The following is a 16,615-nucleotide window of genomic DNA, read 5'->3' as shown; positions in this document are numbered from 1 at the left end:
AGTGGGATACACCAGGACCGGAACAGGGGCAGGGCGGAGGTGCGATTTGCGCTGTGGTCTCACAGAGGCCTCACGCAGGGACCCTCCGCACCCACTTTCCCTGCCCTTGCCTCTCCCCTTGCAGAACGAGGTGCATACCGCTTTAAGAGCCCGGCGCCCACACTCAAGATGGCGCCGGCAAGGCGCGCCTGTGCTTCATCAGCAGCGGAATGCGCCTGCGCACAAGCCCTGCCCGGAGAGAGGAGCAGGGCGGGCAGCCGGGGAGGCCGCGTGACGTCACGTTTCCCCGCCTCGCGGAGGTGGTGCCGCCCGTCGCGCAGGTGCAGCGGCGGCGGCGGGGGGCGGCGGCGCTGGGGGCCCGGGCCGGGGCCTGGCTCGGCCTCAGCGGCGGGGGCCGGCGGAGCGGGGCCCGGAGCGGCGGAGGTGCGGGGTGAGGGGCCGGGGCAGCCGCGGGGCAGGCCTGGGAGGGGCAGCTGTGGGGCTGAGGTGTTTGGGCGGGAGTGGAGTACGTGTGGGGCTGCCTGCCCTCTCTTCTCCCCCGGTGTTTTGCGATGGTGCCGTTGGCCTCGGGGTGGGGAGCGATGCAGATGCCGCAGTGGGAGGTGGGAAGCGGGAGATTTGATTAAAGCTGGCGTAGAATGTTGGAGTCACGAAATGGGAGAATTCCCGGCTCCCCGTGTGCGGCCGGGATGGGCTCTGGGGGCTGCAGCCCCCCTCGCTCGGAATGGCGGGGGTGATGCTTACCCCCATAGCACAGCCCTGGGGAAGGCTGTGTGTCCCGGCTGTGTTTTCTTGCCTGAGCAAGTCACTCTTTCTCTTCCAGTAGCTCCAAGAAGCATCAGAGTGAAGGCAGGAGCAGCAGAGCCTTGGGAGAAGGTACCGATGCCGCTTGTTGGATGGGTAAATGATCCTCTTGTAATCGTGATTGACCTCTCTGGTGGGTGAACACCCGTGCTGAGAGCTTGGGCAGCACACGGCAAAGTGATGAGCTGCCGGGGGCCACATCACCTGCTTTTCTTTCTGTCTGCCTCTGCTGGAGCATATACGAGCAGAGCTGGTGTTTGGGTGCTCAAGGAAATTCCTATCTGAGGGAGCCTCCAGAGATCACAGAATGGTTTGGGTTGGAAGGGACCTTAAGGATTGCCAAGTTCCAACCCCCCTGCTATGGGCAGGGACACCTTCCACTAGACCAGGTTGATCAAAGTGCCATCCAGCCTGGCCTTGAACACTGCCAGGGAGGGGGTGAGAAATAAGGCAGCCAGAGTTTGGGAATCCTTTAATACAATTAGTGTTACCAGGTTCTGGATGTTGTGAGCTTTCATTTGTCCAAGTTTTAAAGCCTTTGTTAATTTTGAAGGTTGTATCTCATTTTTTTTTTTTGCAGCCAGAATGAAAGGAAGGATTTAGGTTTTTACACTTGTGCAGACCAGGTGTTTATGAAATGAACGCTTCATAATTTTCCAGGTGTTGGTGGTTCTGTTCTGGGCTCCTGGTGAGGTGGGGTGGCCATGGGGCAGGACTGTAAGCACTGGCACCTGGGAGGCAGCAGGGACGCGTGGCTGGTAGGCACTGCTGCACCTCTGACTCCCTTTATTCTTAGAAGAATGTGAAATCAGGATTAGTTTTGTTTTTAAAATACTGCTTGAATGATGGTTGTATAAAATAGTGAATTGTTTTTAATTTTTTGGGATGCAAGGGCCAAGTCGTCTTCTTGTCAGCCTGAGCTGGAGACTTGCTGAGCTACTCCTTTCTGAAATGGCCTCACACTCTCTGCACAGTGACAGGTGAAGGTCTGTGGTATATGACCTTGAACTTTGTTGAACCAAAATATCTTCTGAGGTCTGGATTTGGTTTTGGTTTGCCCAAGACTTTGTGGTGTTGTCACTAACAGTTGTTGTCCAGTAACTCCAGAAGCTGAAATGGTTTGGGAGCAACACCCAATCAAAGTGGTTTTTTTGATGGAGTTGTATTGTCCCTGCACCTTCTCACCCCGCTGTATGCTGCACATGCCTGAAAACGTAACAGCAAATGTCCTTTGGTCTCCCTGTGGACTCGTAGGTCATGATCTTCAGCTACCAGAAAGCTGCAGAAGTTAGAAAATCTCTGTGGGCCCTAAAATACCAAAGCTCATTTCTCTTTTCTCCTGCAGTGTTTTGTAGGAGGTTCTTTGGAAGTTGTGCCACACAGACGTACTTTTATTTTCTTGCATCCCTTGCCACGCAGCCGTGCTGCTCCTATCTGCTGCCGTGTGCTCTTGGCAACCCCATTGTCTTTCAGAACTGGGTAATGCTGTGAGGCAAGATTTTATTTTCATCTAAATACTTTCCTTCAGTTGTTCTCCAGCACTGTTTTGTCTGATTTGTATTTGATCCGGTTTGTTTGTTTGTTTTTAAAAAAAATGCCATGAAGCTGGTAACTGAGTAAGAAATGTGGCTGTAACACCTATATTTCAGGAAATATCTGTTAATGATACATTATTCCTTTGGCACTAGATGTTTTGGCAAGGCAAAAAGCTGCTTGTGCAATTGTCACATTGCAGCATGCAATTAGAACATGGAGTCACTTGCTTTTCCGAGTAAAGAGCTGCTCTTCATGAACAACTGGTTTAATGGGAAGAATGGTGGAGCAAGCTCTCAGGTTGGCAGCCGTTACCGTCACACGAGCTGGTGGCAGCAGGGTTTAGCAGAGGGATTTCAAAAATTGGGGAAGCCCGATGGCGCATGGGGCGGCAGCAGGTGGTTTTGTGGTTGGGGAGGGTCTGCTGCAGCTGAGGTGCCTGGAAACATCTCTCGCAGCACCCAGGCCTGCGCTGTTGCTGCCTAGATCTGTTGTGGGGATTTTAAGTGCAGGTTGATGTATGCAAATTTTCTTTTTTTTACCTGGGAATAGCATTTTCAAGGACGTGTCTGTGTGGCGGTGGTGGCATCCTCCCCTCAGATCAGGGTGCTTGCTGCAGCTTCGTGGGGTCTCAAGGCTCACCTGCTTCTTCTGCTCCTTTGCCCACATCACCCACCTCCTCCTTCCCCAACACCCATATTGTTTCTTTCCCTCTGCCACGGTTTCTCATTTTCTTCCATCCTTGGTGTGGAAGGTGGCACCAGCTGTGTCTCCAGCTGGATCTGGTCACTAGTGAAGGCAGGTGAACCTGCCCCCCAAAATTCCTCACCTTGAGCATGCTTACATAGGGGTAGAATTTATCTGTATAATAGCACAAGCCATTTGGGTGTTCTGGAGGCGAATGAAGTCTGGCCTGTGCCCCAGCCTGTGTGCACAGCCAGGCAAGGGCTGGGGTGGCTGACATTGCCCTCATCTGGTCTTAGACTCATCCAGCAGGTTTGTCCAGGAGTTTGGAATCAGGTCTAAGTGCCCAACTGCAGAACTGACAGTGTGGGTTTGAATAGTTATGTGCCTCGTGCATCATGCTTTTAATTATTCCCTCTGGAATAACAACTCACTCTTGGTTATGCAGCACAGCTTCACGTGCGGCTGTTTCTGAAGGACCGCCAGCCCTGGCTATTGAAGATCCTTTTCTGAATGAATCCCTTGAGCGTGGAAGCCCACCTGTCTCCTCGGTGTAGCTTGGGCAGCGTCCGAAGGCAGAGATGAGGGGCCCTGGGGAGCCTGCCGCCTGAGAGGGACTGGGCACACCGCTTCAGCCGAGGTAACCCTGGGCACGTCTGTGTCTGCTCAATAGCAGAAGCTACAGAGACTACTTGGACTTCCGAGGTGCTGCGTACCCATCGCCGTCGCACCGCAGATGTTTCTGTAGTGCTTTCGGTTTGAGGCCAGTTCTTGGATGTTGTGAAGTGGTGTGAAAACACTGTAACTAGTGTTTCAGGGCTTGTTGTGGTGACACTGACGGTGTTTCATAGTTGTTGCCTTTCTGCACAGCTGTGTTGTGGAAGGTGGGATGTCATGTGTGTGTCCCTGCATCCTTAAGGTTTCCTCAAAGCCAGTCGTTTCTCAAGGCTGAGGAATGGGTGAGAGCATTTCTGGGGAAGCTGGCTGTTGTGGCACCCTGTTGTTATCTGGAGAAGAAAGAAGTGGTTGTGCTGTAGGGCAGAATCTGGTTGTCCAAGCAGGCTGCTGTGGACATTCCTTCTATCTGCGTACGGCTCTTTTTAAGTCGAACTTCAGCAGCCAACTGACTGAACTTTGGGTTTATCTGTGTACTGGATGTATTTGTGTTTTATTCAGAAGAAGGGGTGCTAGAGGCATGCTTGGGTAATTGAGTTAGGGGAGATGAGAACATCCAGATGAGTGCTTTGGTCAGATAGAGGCAACTGGTGGCTTTTTGGGGGTTGGGAGATTTTCATCATGTCCCTGATTTTCATCTTAATAGTCCTTTTGCCTCTTCATGGGTTTTTGCATTAAGCAGAAAATTCTCAAGAAATTTAAGTACTGTAGTGAGACCTACACAGGGTATGTAAAGTTACTTTGATTTTTTTTTTTTTTCTTTTTTAATGACATCTGCTACAATATCAACTTTCAAAAAGTTTTAAACAAAAATACTGCTGCAGTCAGTGGCAGTGCATTTCTGCTCTTCTTGGAGACTGTAAAGCCCATAATCAATAAAGGGAAAATCCTTTGTGTGTTTGTACAGTGGCCATGATCTTTTTCGTGCTGCTTGACAATAAATTGAGCAGTCCCTGATGAAACGTATGTGCAGTTGCATTTTCCAGAACACTTTATAGCAAAGAGCATGGAAGGTATCCATGAACAGAGGGTCTGAAACCCGTGTGGCGAGTCTGCTGCCTGCTGTGGATGCCAGCATGTCGCTGCCGAGGCTCGGCTCCCAAAGGTGCTTCCTGAGAACCTGGCTGGAAATTAAGTAGAAGGTCAGGCTGCTTATTTCAGTGGCCTTAACTCCTTTACTCTCTAGCCAAATTTCACTTTTCCCAAAGGGGATAAGGAAGCCTCTTTGTATTTTGAGGGCGCTGGTGTTGTGGGTAGCTACAGAACTTTTGGACACTGAAACGTTGCAGCTTCTGCTGTTGGAGGGTGGAAGGTGAGCTATTGAATGAGCGTCCTGGTTTTGTAGGAGGCTGAACCATCTGTAGAAATTCAATGAGTCCTGAGAGCTGCTTCAGTATTGCAATCGGTGAATTTGCCCTGTTGTTTGTGTGCCAGCTTGTTCTGGTTCAATGCAATGGGTTTCAGACCCACTGAGCTGCAGTTCAGTACTTCCAAAATGCTGTTTTTATCCCGCCCTCTTCAAGGAACTTCTGTTTGTTTTTTAAAACATCTAGTGACTGTAGAAGGAAAGAGCTTGTATACTTTGGATCAAATAGCCAGTCAGCCTGAGGAGGTGCCTGTGAACAGGATGAAATCCATTGCTTTGACAAAAATGTATAAAATCAGCTATGTCATGTGCACCGAGCAGCTCAGATGAATTTTATGGAGGGAGACGTTGGAAAGGTAACTTGTGTGGGCAGCACTCGGGGCCTGGCTGCTTCATAGTGTTTGGTGCGTGCCAGCTATAATTCTCACTGCAATTTGGCAGCATCTCTTTGGGTCATTAATGCCACCTCCCTGGGGAAGCTGAGCAGCAGTTCTTGCCAGGTTCAGTTCCTCCTGTAACCCCCTTACTGTCAGGACAGGGAGGCTTTCAGGAGTCTTTTCTCACCAAGGATTTTGTGCAAGTTGAGTGCTTTACATTCTCTTTGTGCCTCGGGAAATCCTGTTAAGTCCGTTGTGGCCTATATTTCAGTAACTTGGGCATTTTCTACCTTGTCAAACAAGAAGCAGAACTGCAGTCTCCTCAGAATAGGTCTTAAGCTGATACCATGTAGTGCCATTTGAATTTTAGGGTTTGCTGTGAAGTGTCATAAAAACGAACAAAAAAGATAAAGTACTTTGCTGGAAGACATACAGTACTTGGCACTTAATCAAAGTATGAAATGACAGGTTTCCAGCTGAAACTTGATGCAAGCTTGAAACTAAACTGGACTGTAAAATATAATTGGAAATACTTGTTGAAATCTTGCTATTTGTAGCCATGATGGTCCTTATTCTTTAAAAACAAGAAAGGGAAAAAGGAAAGGAAAAGGGGGAAAAAGTGGTGGTATTTGAAGAGAGATGATATTTTATCAGGGGTTATTTGGCTTTTTTTTTTTGTCTAACACAGTTTTGGGCATAAGCTTTCTCAATCAAATCTGAAGGATGTCAGCTCTGTAACATCAAATTCTTGTCCTTTTTGAATTCCAGTACAATAACTAAATGTAACAGATAGAGAAAGAATGGGATGATTGTAAGTCATGTAATTCGAAAGTGAAGATGCACAGCTAGTGGTTATGGTGTATGAGTAGCATCTGACTGTGAGGAGTTCATTTTTAACCTGAAGAGTGGAAATGAGTTTATAAAACACTAATTCTGTGGCTGCAGTAACTTATTTTAGTCAGGAAGTAGAAAATTATCCATACTTTATTGAATTGACTAATTTTCTTGTTTGCCCTATTGGGGTAAACATGAAAGGACCAGTATTTAAAAACACTGCTGTCCTGCCTGGGGTGTGAAACTGTCTCGTGGGTGCCAAGTGTCTGTGGGTGTTGCTGTGAACCGTGGGTGAACACAGCTGCTGAGCCCTGGCTGCTTGGGTGACTGTGCAGTCATTTTTGGGAATGGGGGAGACAATATAAGCCTCTTGCTAGACTAGTTCTTGGATCTGCCTGTTGCAGTATTGGGAATCTCCTTTAAGAAACATTACTGAGCGTACGTTGAAGCTGTCTGGGTTTAAACAAGGCTAGCATGTGTACTCTGTGTGCTTCCCTACCATAAAGTAGAAAAAGAACGCTTTATATAAAAACTATATTTGGCCAGTACTACTGGTTTTCATGCTGCCTTGAAGACTTTTCTGTATTAAAATCCACTTGTCTTGTATCCAAGTCACTTTTCCACTTGAACTTTGGGGCGGATGTGCTGTGGTTAGTTTGATGTGCTGCTGCGTGTTGCACCGTGCCAGACTGAAGCTGCAGGTCGCAGAGCTGGTTCATCTGGACCCCGACACGGGGGGAAGATGGAGGGAGGTCCTGCAGCCTTTGGCTGCTTGAGCACCTTTGCTGTGCTGTGTGTCTGGGAGCCCCTGACTCCTCTCTGCTTCTTGTCAGCATGGACTTCAGCTGTAGCTCCTCGAGCATGGTCTGTGGCCATCTTGCCTTGGAAACTCTCAGCCAAGAAGCAGCCTACCTCCTTAACGAAAATGGGGCCCGTAGGGTTGTTCTGCTTCCTAGAGCTCTCCTAGGAGGGAAGTTGGCTGTGAGGACAGCTTTGGTTGTGATCCAGTTTAAGAGTAGAGATTTTGGCAGGAAGTGGCTTTAGAGTCTTCATCCAAGACTTTGATGTTTTCAGGATGAAAACCGTGTTAGATCTGTTCTTAATGCTGTGGCAGGCTCTGTGATGAAAACCACCTGCATTTATTCTGGCTGTTTCACTCTGGGTCATGTGTTAATCAGACTCTTCCCATTTGCATTGGGAAGGCTGGATGAATGGAGTGACATCTGGCTGTATGTTGAAGATATGCTAACCTCAGGATGGCCTGTAGACACTTCGGAGTCATCGCTTACCAGCTACACAGGTATGTTTTAAAAACAAGGCTCTAGCTCAGCTGATACTCCTCCGCAAAGCTGAGCTAGTCAACCAGTTTTACCAGTCTGGATTTCCAAAGAAGGTGGTAATGGCAGAGAAGCTGTCAGTTGCATTTCAGTATGGAAACTGCTGTAAATGACTGAATTTAGTCTGTAAAATACAGAAAGCTAAGAAACCAGTAGCAAAACCTTCTTAACTGTCTGTTGCATGGCACAATCACAAACTGCCTGTAAATTTGGTCTTTCGAATTTTCAAGTTAGGCTGCTTTTTATCAAAACACTAACCTGAAAAGAAGCTGGAAGTGTTTGTGAAGAAGCTTTTGGGAAGAGGGGTCTGAGCTAAGATTGTGACTTTTTAACTGAAAGTTAAAATGGAAATTACAAATAGTTTGGGAGGAAAAAAACCTACCCAGCAAAAGCAAGGCAACCTGACTTGTGTCTTGGCACTTACTGCATTTCTGTATGATGAAGTGCCTTAAAAAACCCAGAGATTTCTGGAAAAAAGCACTGAAATGCCCATGATCCCTGTAAACATGCTGGTCAGGCTGCTTTGATCTGAACATCAAACACTACCACAATAGGGGTAATATTGTACAAGAGGATAAAACCAAACCCTTCAGAGAAAGCTGGGTGACTAAATAGGACCTGAGCGCTGTCTGAGGCCTGTGGTCAGCGTTGCTAGAGCGATACAAATCAAAGCGTCGTTTGGTAATGTGGATGGTGATTGTGCAGGGCCCGGGCTGACGTTGCTGTGGGTCCTCTCCTGAATCCCAGCTGGCTGGTGCTAGTCACATCTCCGTGGGTTGGAAGCTGAGGTGTCCAGCCTGGGAGGAGAGAGAAGCAGCACGTAACTTTGGAAACAGGAGCGGGTATTGGGAAATCCAAGTTGTAGTTTGTCTCTTTTAAATAGGGCGTTTATTTGAAGCATCACAGATGCTTGCCCCAGTGAAACAGGAAAAAATCAAACCTGCCGAGAAGAGGTGCATTGCTGCTCTGAGGGACACGCGTTGGTCTGGCTGTGTGCGTTGTCCCACGTTCATCCTCAGGTGTCTGCAGGGGGGCAGGCGTGCCTTGCTCTGCATCTCAGTACGCCAGTGTCCTGGCTTTTCTGTCCTTCCCTGTCTCCCACATGGCTGTTTGCTTCCAACAGCCATAACCAGCCATAACCCAGCTTGTCGGTATAGTCAACTGTAGGAAAAAAATGGCAATATCAACAGAAATGTTTAAATGGGAGTTTACTGCTTTAGGGGTGGGGGGCGGTTTGAGAGCTATGGTTGCACATCAGTAATTATCAGGAAGAACTGCTTCTTGGCTTTTAGGAAGTAGAGCAAGGTGGTGTAGCATACTGAAAAGATACTATGTGTTGGAGATGTAACCTGCTTTCAATCTGCAAGCAGTTGTAGGACTGCTTCTGCCTCTGAACTCCCCTTCAAATTCACCTTCAAATAACAGGGAAAGCCCTGAAGGTAAGAAAGGATCCGTGTGGGTTGGGGAGCATAACACCGCCTTGCCAGGACTGCTTAGGAACCTGTTTTTCCACTCAGTTTGTAGGAAACGTGAGTACTGCGTACAGGTCAGTGCCTAGCATTGGTGCTTTCACTTCTCCTGGTCTGTGCCTCATTTCTGTGCACAGAAACTTGCTGATAACTCCTCTCTGTGCAAGAGCTTTCCCTGTTGTTGTCTCATGCTGTCGCAAGAAGTTTTTAATGGGAGTTTGCCCCCAGCCAAAAAAAGACCTGGTTTGCCAGCGATGATTTAGCAACCTACCAATTGTTAAGTCCAGTAACATGGTAAACAGTCTTGTTTGCTGTTAAATGTGACTTGGCTTGTTTTAGTGCAATTCCTTAAAACTGTACCCAACGTGATTAATATTGCAAAGAACTGGAGCACGCCCAGGAAGAGGGAGGGAGGATGAGGTTTCCTGGAGGAGCCAATTGATGCAGTGGATAACTGGGAGGAAGTAACTAAGAAAATATGTTTCTGATAATGAGTTGTGATTTACTGGTGCTACCAGCGACAGCTGAGCTGAACTTGTGCTAAACAATGTTTCTTTTAGCTTTTGGAGTACCGGCGCCAGTCTTGAATGGGGCTGGCAGTGTCTTGGGTTGCATCTGTGTGCTCACTGTGTTGTGCTGCTGGAGCAGCTCGCCTCGGTCGGTACCTGCTTCAAGTCATGCCTGGGGCGCTGTGGAAGGTCCCAGTGTGGTTTTAGGATGGGGAACATGAACGCAGCAGTCCGTTGCTGGAATTGATTTCACTTCACCAAAGACAACTGTTTTGAGTGAATCCATGCGGTGTGAATTAGTGCTACCGCTAGCCTGGACCCACAGGTACCTTTCGTGCAAGTAGTTCAAAACAACTTCCTGCCATTTCCACAAGAAGTAAATAATTTCTTCCCCCATTTCATGGATGGAGACGCCAAAGCAGGTAGTGTGATTTAGCTAAAACCACAAGTTACTTTGTGGGGTGGGGATATAGCCCTACAGCTGTTGGCTCTGATCTCAAGTATCCCTGCACGACCTTGTTTCCCAGCGTCGTCTTTGTGCATCGTTACTGCAGGATGTTACAGCAGGCTTTGTCAGAAAGGAAAGCACGGTGCAGGAGCGAGAGAATATCAGCTGTTTTCTTGAAGCCCTTTGTTCGTGGGGTGACTCTCAGGAGCAGATCTTCCCCAGGACTTTGACCTCCCTCTGCTCTTTTCCATCTCTTGTCTTCTCTGCAACCCACGAGGTCCATGTGCGGGTGGCTGGCCCAGCTCAGGCTCTGTAATAGCATAACTAGCCTGGGTACTTTGTGGATATCCTTGGCCTTTGTTCTCACATCGGAAAGCCAGATGTTTCCAGAGTTTCCATCCCACTCTGTCTTGTTGCTTTTTTTTTTTAGTTCAAAGCACTTGGAAAGCACATTTCTACTTGATTTTTGTTTAAATGTGCATGTACCCGGGGATTAGGAGCAGCATGCACAGTGTTTATGCCTATGATGACTGTCAAAACTTTTCTCACAAATACTAGTTTTAGAAAGTTGTACAAGGCCTTTACTGAGGTATATGCTTTCCAGGTACTGATGGGGAAAACTAGTAATTTAGTGTAGAAGTTGAAGTGGAACAACTTCCTTGATTGTGATCTGAGTAACAAGATCTTTATTATTCACAAGACGTAGCACCGTGTTCTCATTGGATCTGCGAGAAATAAATAGTTATTTCTTCAGTGACTTGAACAGTTCAAAGCCGTTAAAATTTCTTGCATTGTAGATGTTAAGCGTCTTCATGCTTATTGTGTGGTAAACGCTAGGAGAGAGGTCTTCTGCTGCTTGTTCTCCTCTTTCCTCTTCCTCCTCCAGGAAAAATGACAAAAAAATCCACCCCAATCTGCCCTCTCGAGCAAACCCAAGGAGCTTTCCTGCAATGTGCCTTATGAGTATGTTTTGCTTCCCTGAAGTCTTCTAACCAGCTGTGTGTAGCTGGTGTGAGCTCTGGAAATTCATGGTAAAGCAGGAGAAATGGGCTGCTTTTTTTTTTTTCTTATTTCTAGAAATCCCTTTTATGTAAGCATCTGCAGCAGCAAACCATTTCTTTAATCAGTGGTGGATGATCATGAGGGATTTTTAATCTAATAAATACTGGAACATCTTGCTTCTGGAGATAATGCTTTTCTAGCAAGTATACGTGATTCTATTAACATTCCCAGAAACAAGGTTTTATTCAAAAGCCAAGTGTAGTTACTCACAAGCTGAGGATGAAATCTGCTGTGATTTAATGTTTGCCTTCACTTGAGCTTTCCATTGTACTGGGCTAAGTGGCATAAACTATGTGGAATGATGAATTATTCAAGAAGAGGTGATACTAACATGGACTTAAGGACATCAGCTGTAAGTGTCTGTGTGCCTGTCGGTACATAAGCATTCTGGGATGGCAGCGAATCTGCTAACGTGCTGTATCAGCCCCAAGTAAAAAAGTGCCAGGAAAACCTGAAACATCACAGGATTTGTGTGCTGCTTTCTGGTGTTACCTGGTGAAACGTGACAGTGCGTGTTACCACGCTGGAAGGATGTCAGACCAAAGCATAGAATATCCTTTCCCTGGGGCCTGTGTGAGTACGTGTGAGAGAACAACAAAAGAGCCCCAAACAGGCCCTAAAACAATTCAAGTCTTTGTGTTCGGCTTGTGTTGGTAGATTTCCCAGTTTCTCTAAAACCATCTATTGTTCCAGACCAGTGTGGCTGTACAGCCCTTGCCTAATGCAAACAGCTTGCCCGGCGTTTGTTTGCCTTTGCTCAAGTGGCCGCCGAGGACGAGGTGCTGCGTGGAGCTGTGGGATGGAGCGGCAACTCCCACCGGCCGGGTCAGCCTTGCGCCAGGGCCGGGGAGGCTCCGTGCTGCCTACTCTGGCCCCAGAGGGACAACTGCTCCCATTCCCTGCTCCTGTGCCAGCACGGGGCTGGGGCAGCCCTGGAGCCCCTCTTTGCCACACCAGGAAGGGAGCTGTCGTCTCCTACGGGAGAAGGAGGGGAATGGGATAAGTGGATTGATGCTCGAGGATGAAGCAGTTGTCTTGTCTTCAGAGGAGAAACAGGCAGGTGGACAGCAAGAGGTGAATGTAGGTAAATAAGTGCTTTTGCGGCCATAAAATGCAATGGCAAAAGGCATGTTGATAATCTTAATTGAGCCACTAAACCCTTCTGTTAAGTGATTTATGTGCTGTTTGTGAAACCAAGCCATTGCTAATAGCAACACGTTTTAGAACATTTAATTTTTCCCTGAAGATATTTGTATTGTCAAATACTGCACCCAAAAGGAACTTAAAGATGGTGTATCAGCTCACCTGTAGGTGTAGTTTCATCTGTACAGCAGGGGAAACTGGTTGTAGTCACTTCAGACAGCAGCGGGAACTGGAGGAAGGAATGACTTGGAAAAATAGCATTGGCTCTTTTATAAAGCTACAGACTGATACTGTCAAGGGTTCCACCAGTATCCGAACCCTGATTTGTTTTCAGATGAGGGCTGAAAACCTTGGAGCTCTTCTGTGAATGCTGCCTCCAACTTTGTATGCACGCTGGTTTGATTTTTTAGCACTTAAAGAAGAAATTACAATTGTTTTGTTTGGGTTTTTTTTAAGATCGTTGCCCAGCTCTTTTGCAGTTCACTTGAAGTCTGCACATTGAGCCTGGGCCTGGCAGGATTACCTGTTTCATGGACTGGGATATGACAAAATCCCAATCAGCTCACTTAGTTGACCAGTGCAGTGAAGTTTCTCTCTTGTGGAGTAACCCCTTCTGCTCTGGAAGAACAACTCTTTTTTTTAATGGCAAGATGAGCCTCTGGAGTAATAATGTTTCAGGAAAGCCTTGCTCTGCTGACTCCCAGCCAGGGACTGGGAGTATTGACATAACAGCTGAATTATATGGTTTTTTTCTCCTTTCCTTTGTTTTTTTCAATTACAATTGGCTTATTCTGTTTTTGGTTTTTTTTTTTTTTTTCTTTTTTCTATACCGTTGGATCTGGTAATTGTGGGAGGAGTTGTGCCTGCCCCTGTGAAGAGATGTGGTGGGGATGGGGAAGAAGTGCCCTGAGCTATCAAAGCTCAGTTTAGATTTGCTGATCTATAAAAAAGCCAGTCTTGAGATGTGGGCTTTGGTTTTTCACATGAAACACCGCTAGGTGGTAAGCTCGCTCCTTCCCCCGCAGCAGCAATGATTGATGAAGGCGCTTGGTCAGGATTACTCCCTGCTCCTTTTTAAGTTGTATTCTCCTGGTGTGATGTCTTGGTGGAGCTGGAGCCAAGCCTTCCGTCCAACGGTGACAGAAAACAATGCAGTGGGAGTTTTTACCGCACGCTCTGACTTGGAAAGCATTGAACCTGCGTGCTGGATGGGCTGCTCCAAGCCCCCATGTTGCTGGCTGGGGGCTCAGCGGAGGCAAGCGTGGTGCTGGAGCTCACTGGTGTTGTGTCCCGCTCCTCTGGCTGCAGAGAGGAAGGGATGATGGTGCTGGTGCCACAATGGCACTAGGATGGGTGCTGCAGCGAGGCTGGGCGAGCAGATTTGCTGGGTGTGCTGGTGATGTTGAAGCATGAAACGGGGAGAAGAGCCTGCAACGTCTGGTGTTGATTGAAAAGCACTGGGAGGGCTGAAGCTAGCATCACGGCAGAGGCTGGGGCTGGGTTTGCTCTGCAGGATGGCAGTGGGGTGCTCTGGCTTCCTGGTGGCGAGTGCTGTCATCTGAGTCACTTCCAGGCATCGAGGGGCCGACCCCGTCAGGTTTTGCTTCCCTCTACTTGACTGCGAAGGGAAAAACCAGGATGGACTGAGAAGGGCAGAGGAGGTGAATGGGAGCAGCTGGAGGAGGATGGCTTCTCTCTCATGCCGGCGTTGGGTGCACCAGGAGCCTTTTGGTACGTACACCTGCGGTGGGGGTGACCCGGGCAGTGCCCCTGACCTGGTAGGAAAGAAGCAGCCATTGCGGTAAATTAACATCGTAGATAAGCAAGGGAAGAGCCCTTTTTTCTTTTTATTTTTTTCCTTGGTGCACATGATTTAGCCTGGAAAGGCATTGCTTGCCCGTAGAGGGAGTGTTCTTGTAAGAAAAAGTGACTTAAACTGTATCTCCAGGGACTGCTTTAGGCCTTGGGAGAGAAGTGAGCACTGAATTATCTTCTGTGTCCTTTTTGTGCTGCCTACATGCTGGGTGTTACTTGGGCTGTGCTGCAATTGGAAGGTGGTGTGCTTGTTGCTTGGTTTTGGTTTTTTAAGCTGTAAATGAAAACAAACTTGGGGATAGATAGGGGGGAGCAGGAGGTGACATTGCTTAAATTTTCAAACAGGGACTTCTGGCTGGCAGTGCTGTACCTTCTGTTGGCTGAGGGATAGCCTCAGGAAGGGCTGTAAATTTAAGCTTTTTGTGCAAAGCAAATATGTGAATACAGATGTATTTTAAACCTTCCCTCCCACACACATATATATATATATATATACACACATACTCGCAGAGTCTTATAGGAAAATACCTGTAAAACTGTGTTATGCTGCAGACAAGATCTGTGACACATGAGCACAGAGTTTCTTTAGTTCCCTGCCAGGGTAAACAAGCCACCCAACTCCTGGGCTGGGAGCTGGCGTCCACTGTGCTCCCTGGAAGCAGCTTATGGAGGTGTACCACAACACTTTAATGAAATTTAATTATTTTTATTGTTAGCTGGCAAATAATAGCTTTGGATTCCTCGGTTTCTCCTGCCTTCAGTTCTCCGTGCATGCTGATGGAGGACTGCAGCCTACGCCATCCCTGTGCTTTCAGAGTGTGCTAAAAGCCTTGCTGCTGGCTGGGCAGCGTGCAGCGCCTCATGTGCCTTCCAAACCCCCCAGTTCCCCTCGGCCAGTGCTCAGCACTTTCTTTACTGGTGTATTTTGCACCAGTTTAATGAGTAAACATGGCTTAAAAGTTAAGTAACATCATGTTCCACAGAGTAAAGCTCAGCGGAGAGCCCAGTGCGTCACTTTGTACAATGCCAAGACTTTTTGTGTGGTGTGGTTGCTTTTTTTTTTTTTTTGTAATAGGAAGTGCTTTTTGCAGAGTGTGTAATTCATACTGTTTGCAAATGCTGGCTGGCTTTTTCCCTTCCTGAAATAAGGCTGAGCTGCATATTTGGTTCCTCTGTAATTCTCTTGAAAAATATGTATGTTTGCAAGAGAAAAGCGAATATGGCCTACCTTCTCAATAAGATGAAAAGATTCCACTTTCAGGTTGCAAGAGCTGTTTTTGAGGCTGAGACCTGAATTTTTTTTTTTTTCCAATTTAGTTTATTATTATGTTTTCAGAGCTTGGGCTTTTGTAGTTTCCCTGCCATCCTAGAAAAGAGGAGGAGAGACAACAGGTTTTGTGTCGTGGTCTGGTGTGGGAAGCTCCTTGAGATGGCTGTGTTCAGCAGCAAGCCAAGGGTACTTAATTAAGATTATTTATGAAGTTTAATAGCACACTTCCAGGTTGCATTTTGTAGCTTCATGTGTGGATGGTTAAGAATCATCATTCACTTGGGTTGTTTTGATAGTTTGTCTACAACTTGGAGAAGGACAGGTAGGTGAGGTTGGCACATCTGAAGAGCATCACAGCTGCATTTCTGCTGTGAGGATCCTTCCTCCGTGATGGGCTTTGTACAATGCTCAAGAAGTAAATACAAGGACACTGTGGGAGGTGAAATGGTCAAAAAAAGAAGGAAAAAAAAAAAGTCATTGCAAACCTGTTGAGCACGTGTGGAGATTACTTAAAAAATACATCAGCAGATGTCACTTGTCTAACATGGTGTTGACCTGAGTAATTTTTTGCCTGCTGTTAGAATGAATTCTTAATTGCTCTGTCTGGTAGTGATCAGCAGATAGAAATTGATTCACAATCTTTGTGGGAAATACAAAGGAAAAAAAGGAATTACTGTGAGAGACTTTTTAGAGCAAGAACTTAGAAATATAATTGGTTTTCTGTAGAGAAAAACATCCGAGGCATTTGGGCTGCTCTTGTGTTTGAGATCATAGTCGCAGAAGTTAGTGTTAACTTGTGCACAATTATCAGATAGTGGACTTTGTATGACACTTAATTTTCAAAATGATCCCAATCCCAACCTCCAGCGGAGCTCTGATGCACCCGAGTGCGAGCCGTGGGATGGGTGACACGGGACAGTGCACCTCAACTGCAGGCAGCTGAGACGGGGGCTGTTTCCAGTTTTTGGGATGGTTGCTTGCAGTTTGTTGGTCTTATCGCCTTGATTAAACCTGTCTCGTGGCTGGCAGCTGGTTATTGAAAAGCCAGCTTGAGCTGTTTTCCAGCAGGCGGTGGACTGAGAAGTAGAGGAGGATATGTGTGTAGGATCCCTTATTATAGAAGGATTTTCCTCTGTAAGGCTTAGCTTGTGCAAAGTTTTCTAAACCTGTTTTCTTTTAAGAACCTGGGCACCCTAATGCTGCTGTGTTTGTATGTCTTTCCAGTTGAGTTCAGATGCCATACTGGGACTTCATGTTTGTTTCTGGCATGGGGCAATATGAAATCTAGT

The 16,615-nt window shown here is 47.0% G+C and overlaps 1 protein-coding gene across 10 annotated transcripts in view; it reads left to right on the top strand.

The window, feature by feature from the left end:
• Window positions 1–316: 316 nt before the first annotated feature.
• The window catches only part of LOC141927982 (H(+)/Cl(-) exchange transporter 5), a 43,265-nt gene continuing 26,966 nt past the window's right edge, over window positions 317–16,615 (top strand). For 2 of the 10 annotated variants that reach the window (XM_074835504.1, XM_074835499.1), the window contains exons 1-3: window positions 317–423; window positions 824–900; window positions 3,470–3,661. Coding sequence is in view for 4 of the 10 variants with exons in the window: in XM_074835494.1 (XP_074691595.1) it covers window positions 13,927–13,972 (46 nt within the window). In the remaining 6 variants the exon portion in view is untranslated. Of the gene's footprint in view, window positions 431–823; window positions 901–3,469; window positions 3,662–13,817; window positions 13,973–16,615 lie in introns of those variants that run through there. The other 8 variants (XM_074835500.1, XM_074835501.1, XM_074835495.1 and 5 more) reach the window with 8 other exon arrangements.

The sequence above is a fragment of the Strix aluco genome, chromosome 10 (assembly GCF_031877795.1).
Source record: "Strix aluco isolate bStrAlu1 chromosome 10, bStrAlu1.hap1, whole genome shotgun sequence".
Classification (NCBI taxonomy): domain Eukaryota; kingdom Metazoa; phylum Chordata; class Aves; order Strigiformes; family Strigidae; genus Strix; species Strix aluco.
Note: the sequence above shows the minus strand (reverse complement) of the source record. Positions and strands in the feature narration are given on the sequence as shown.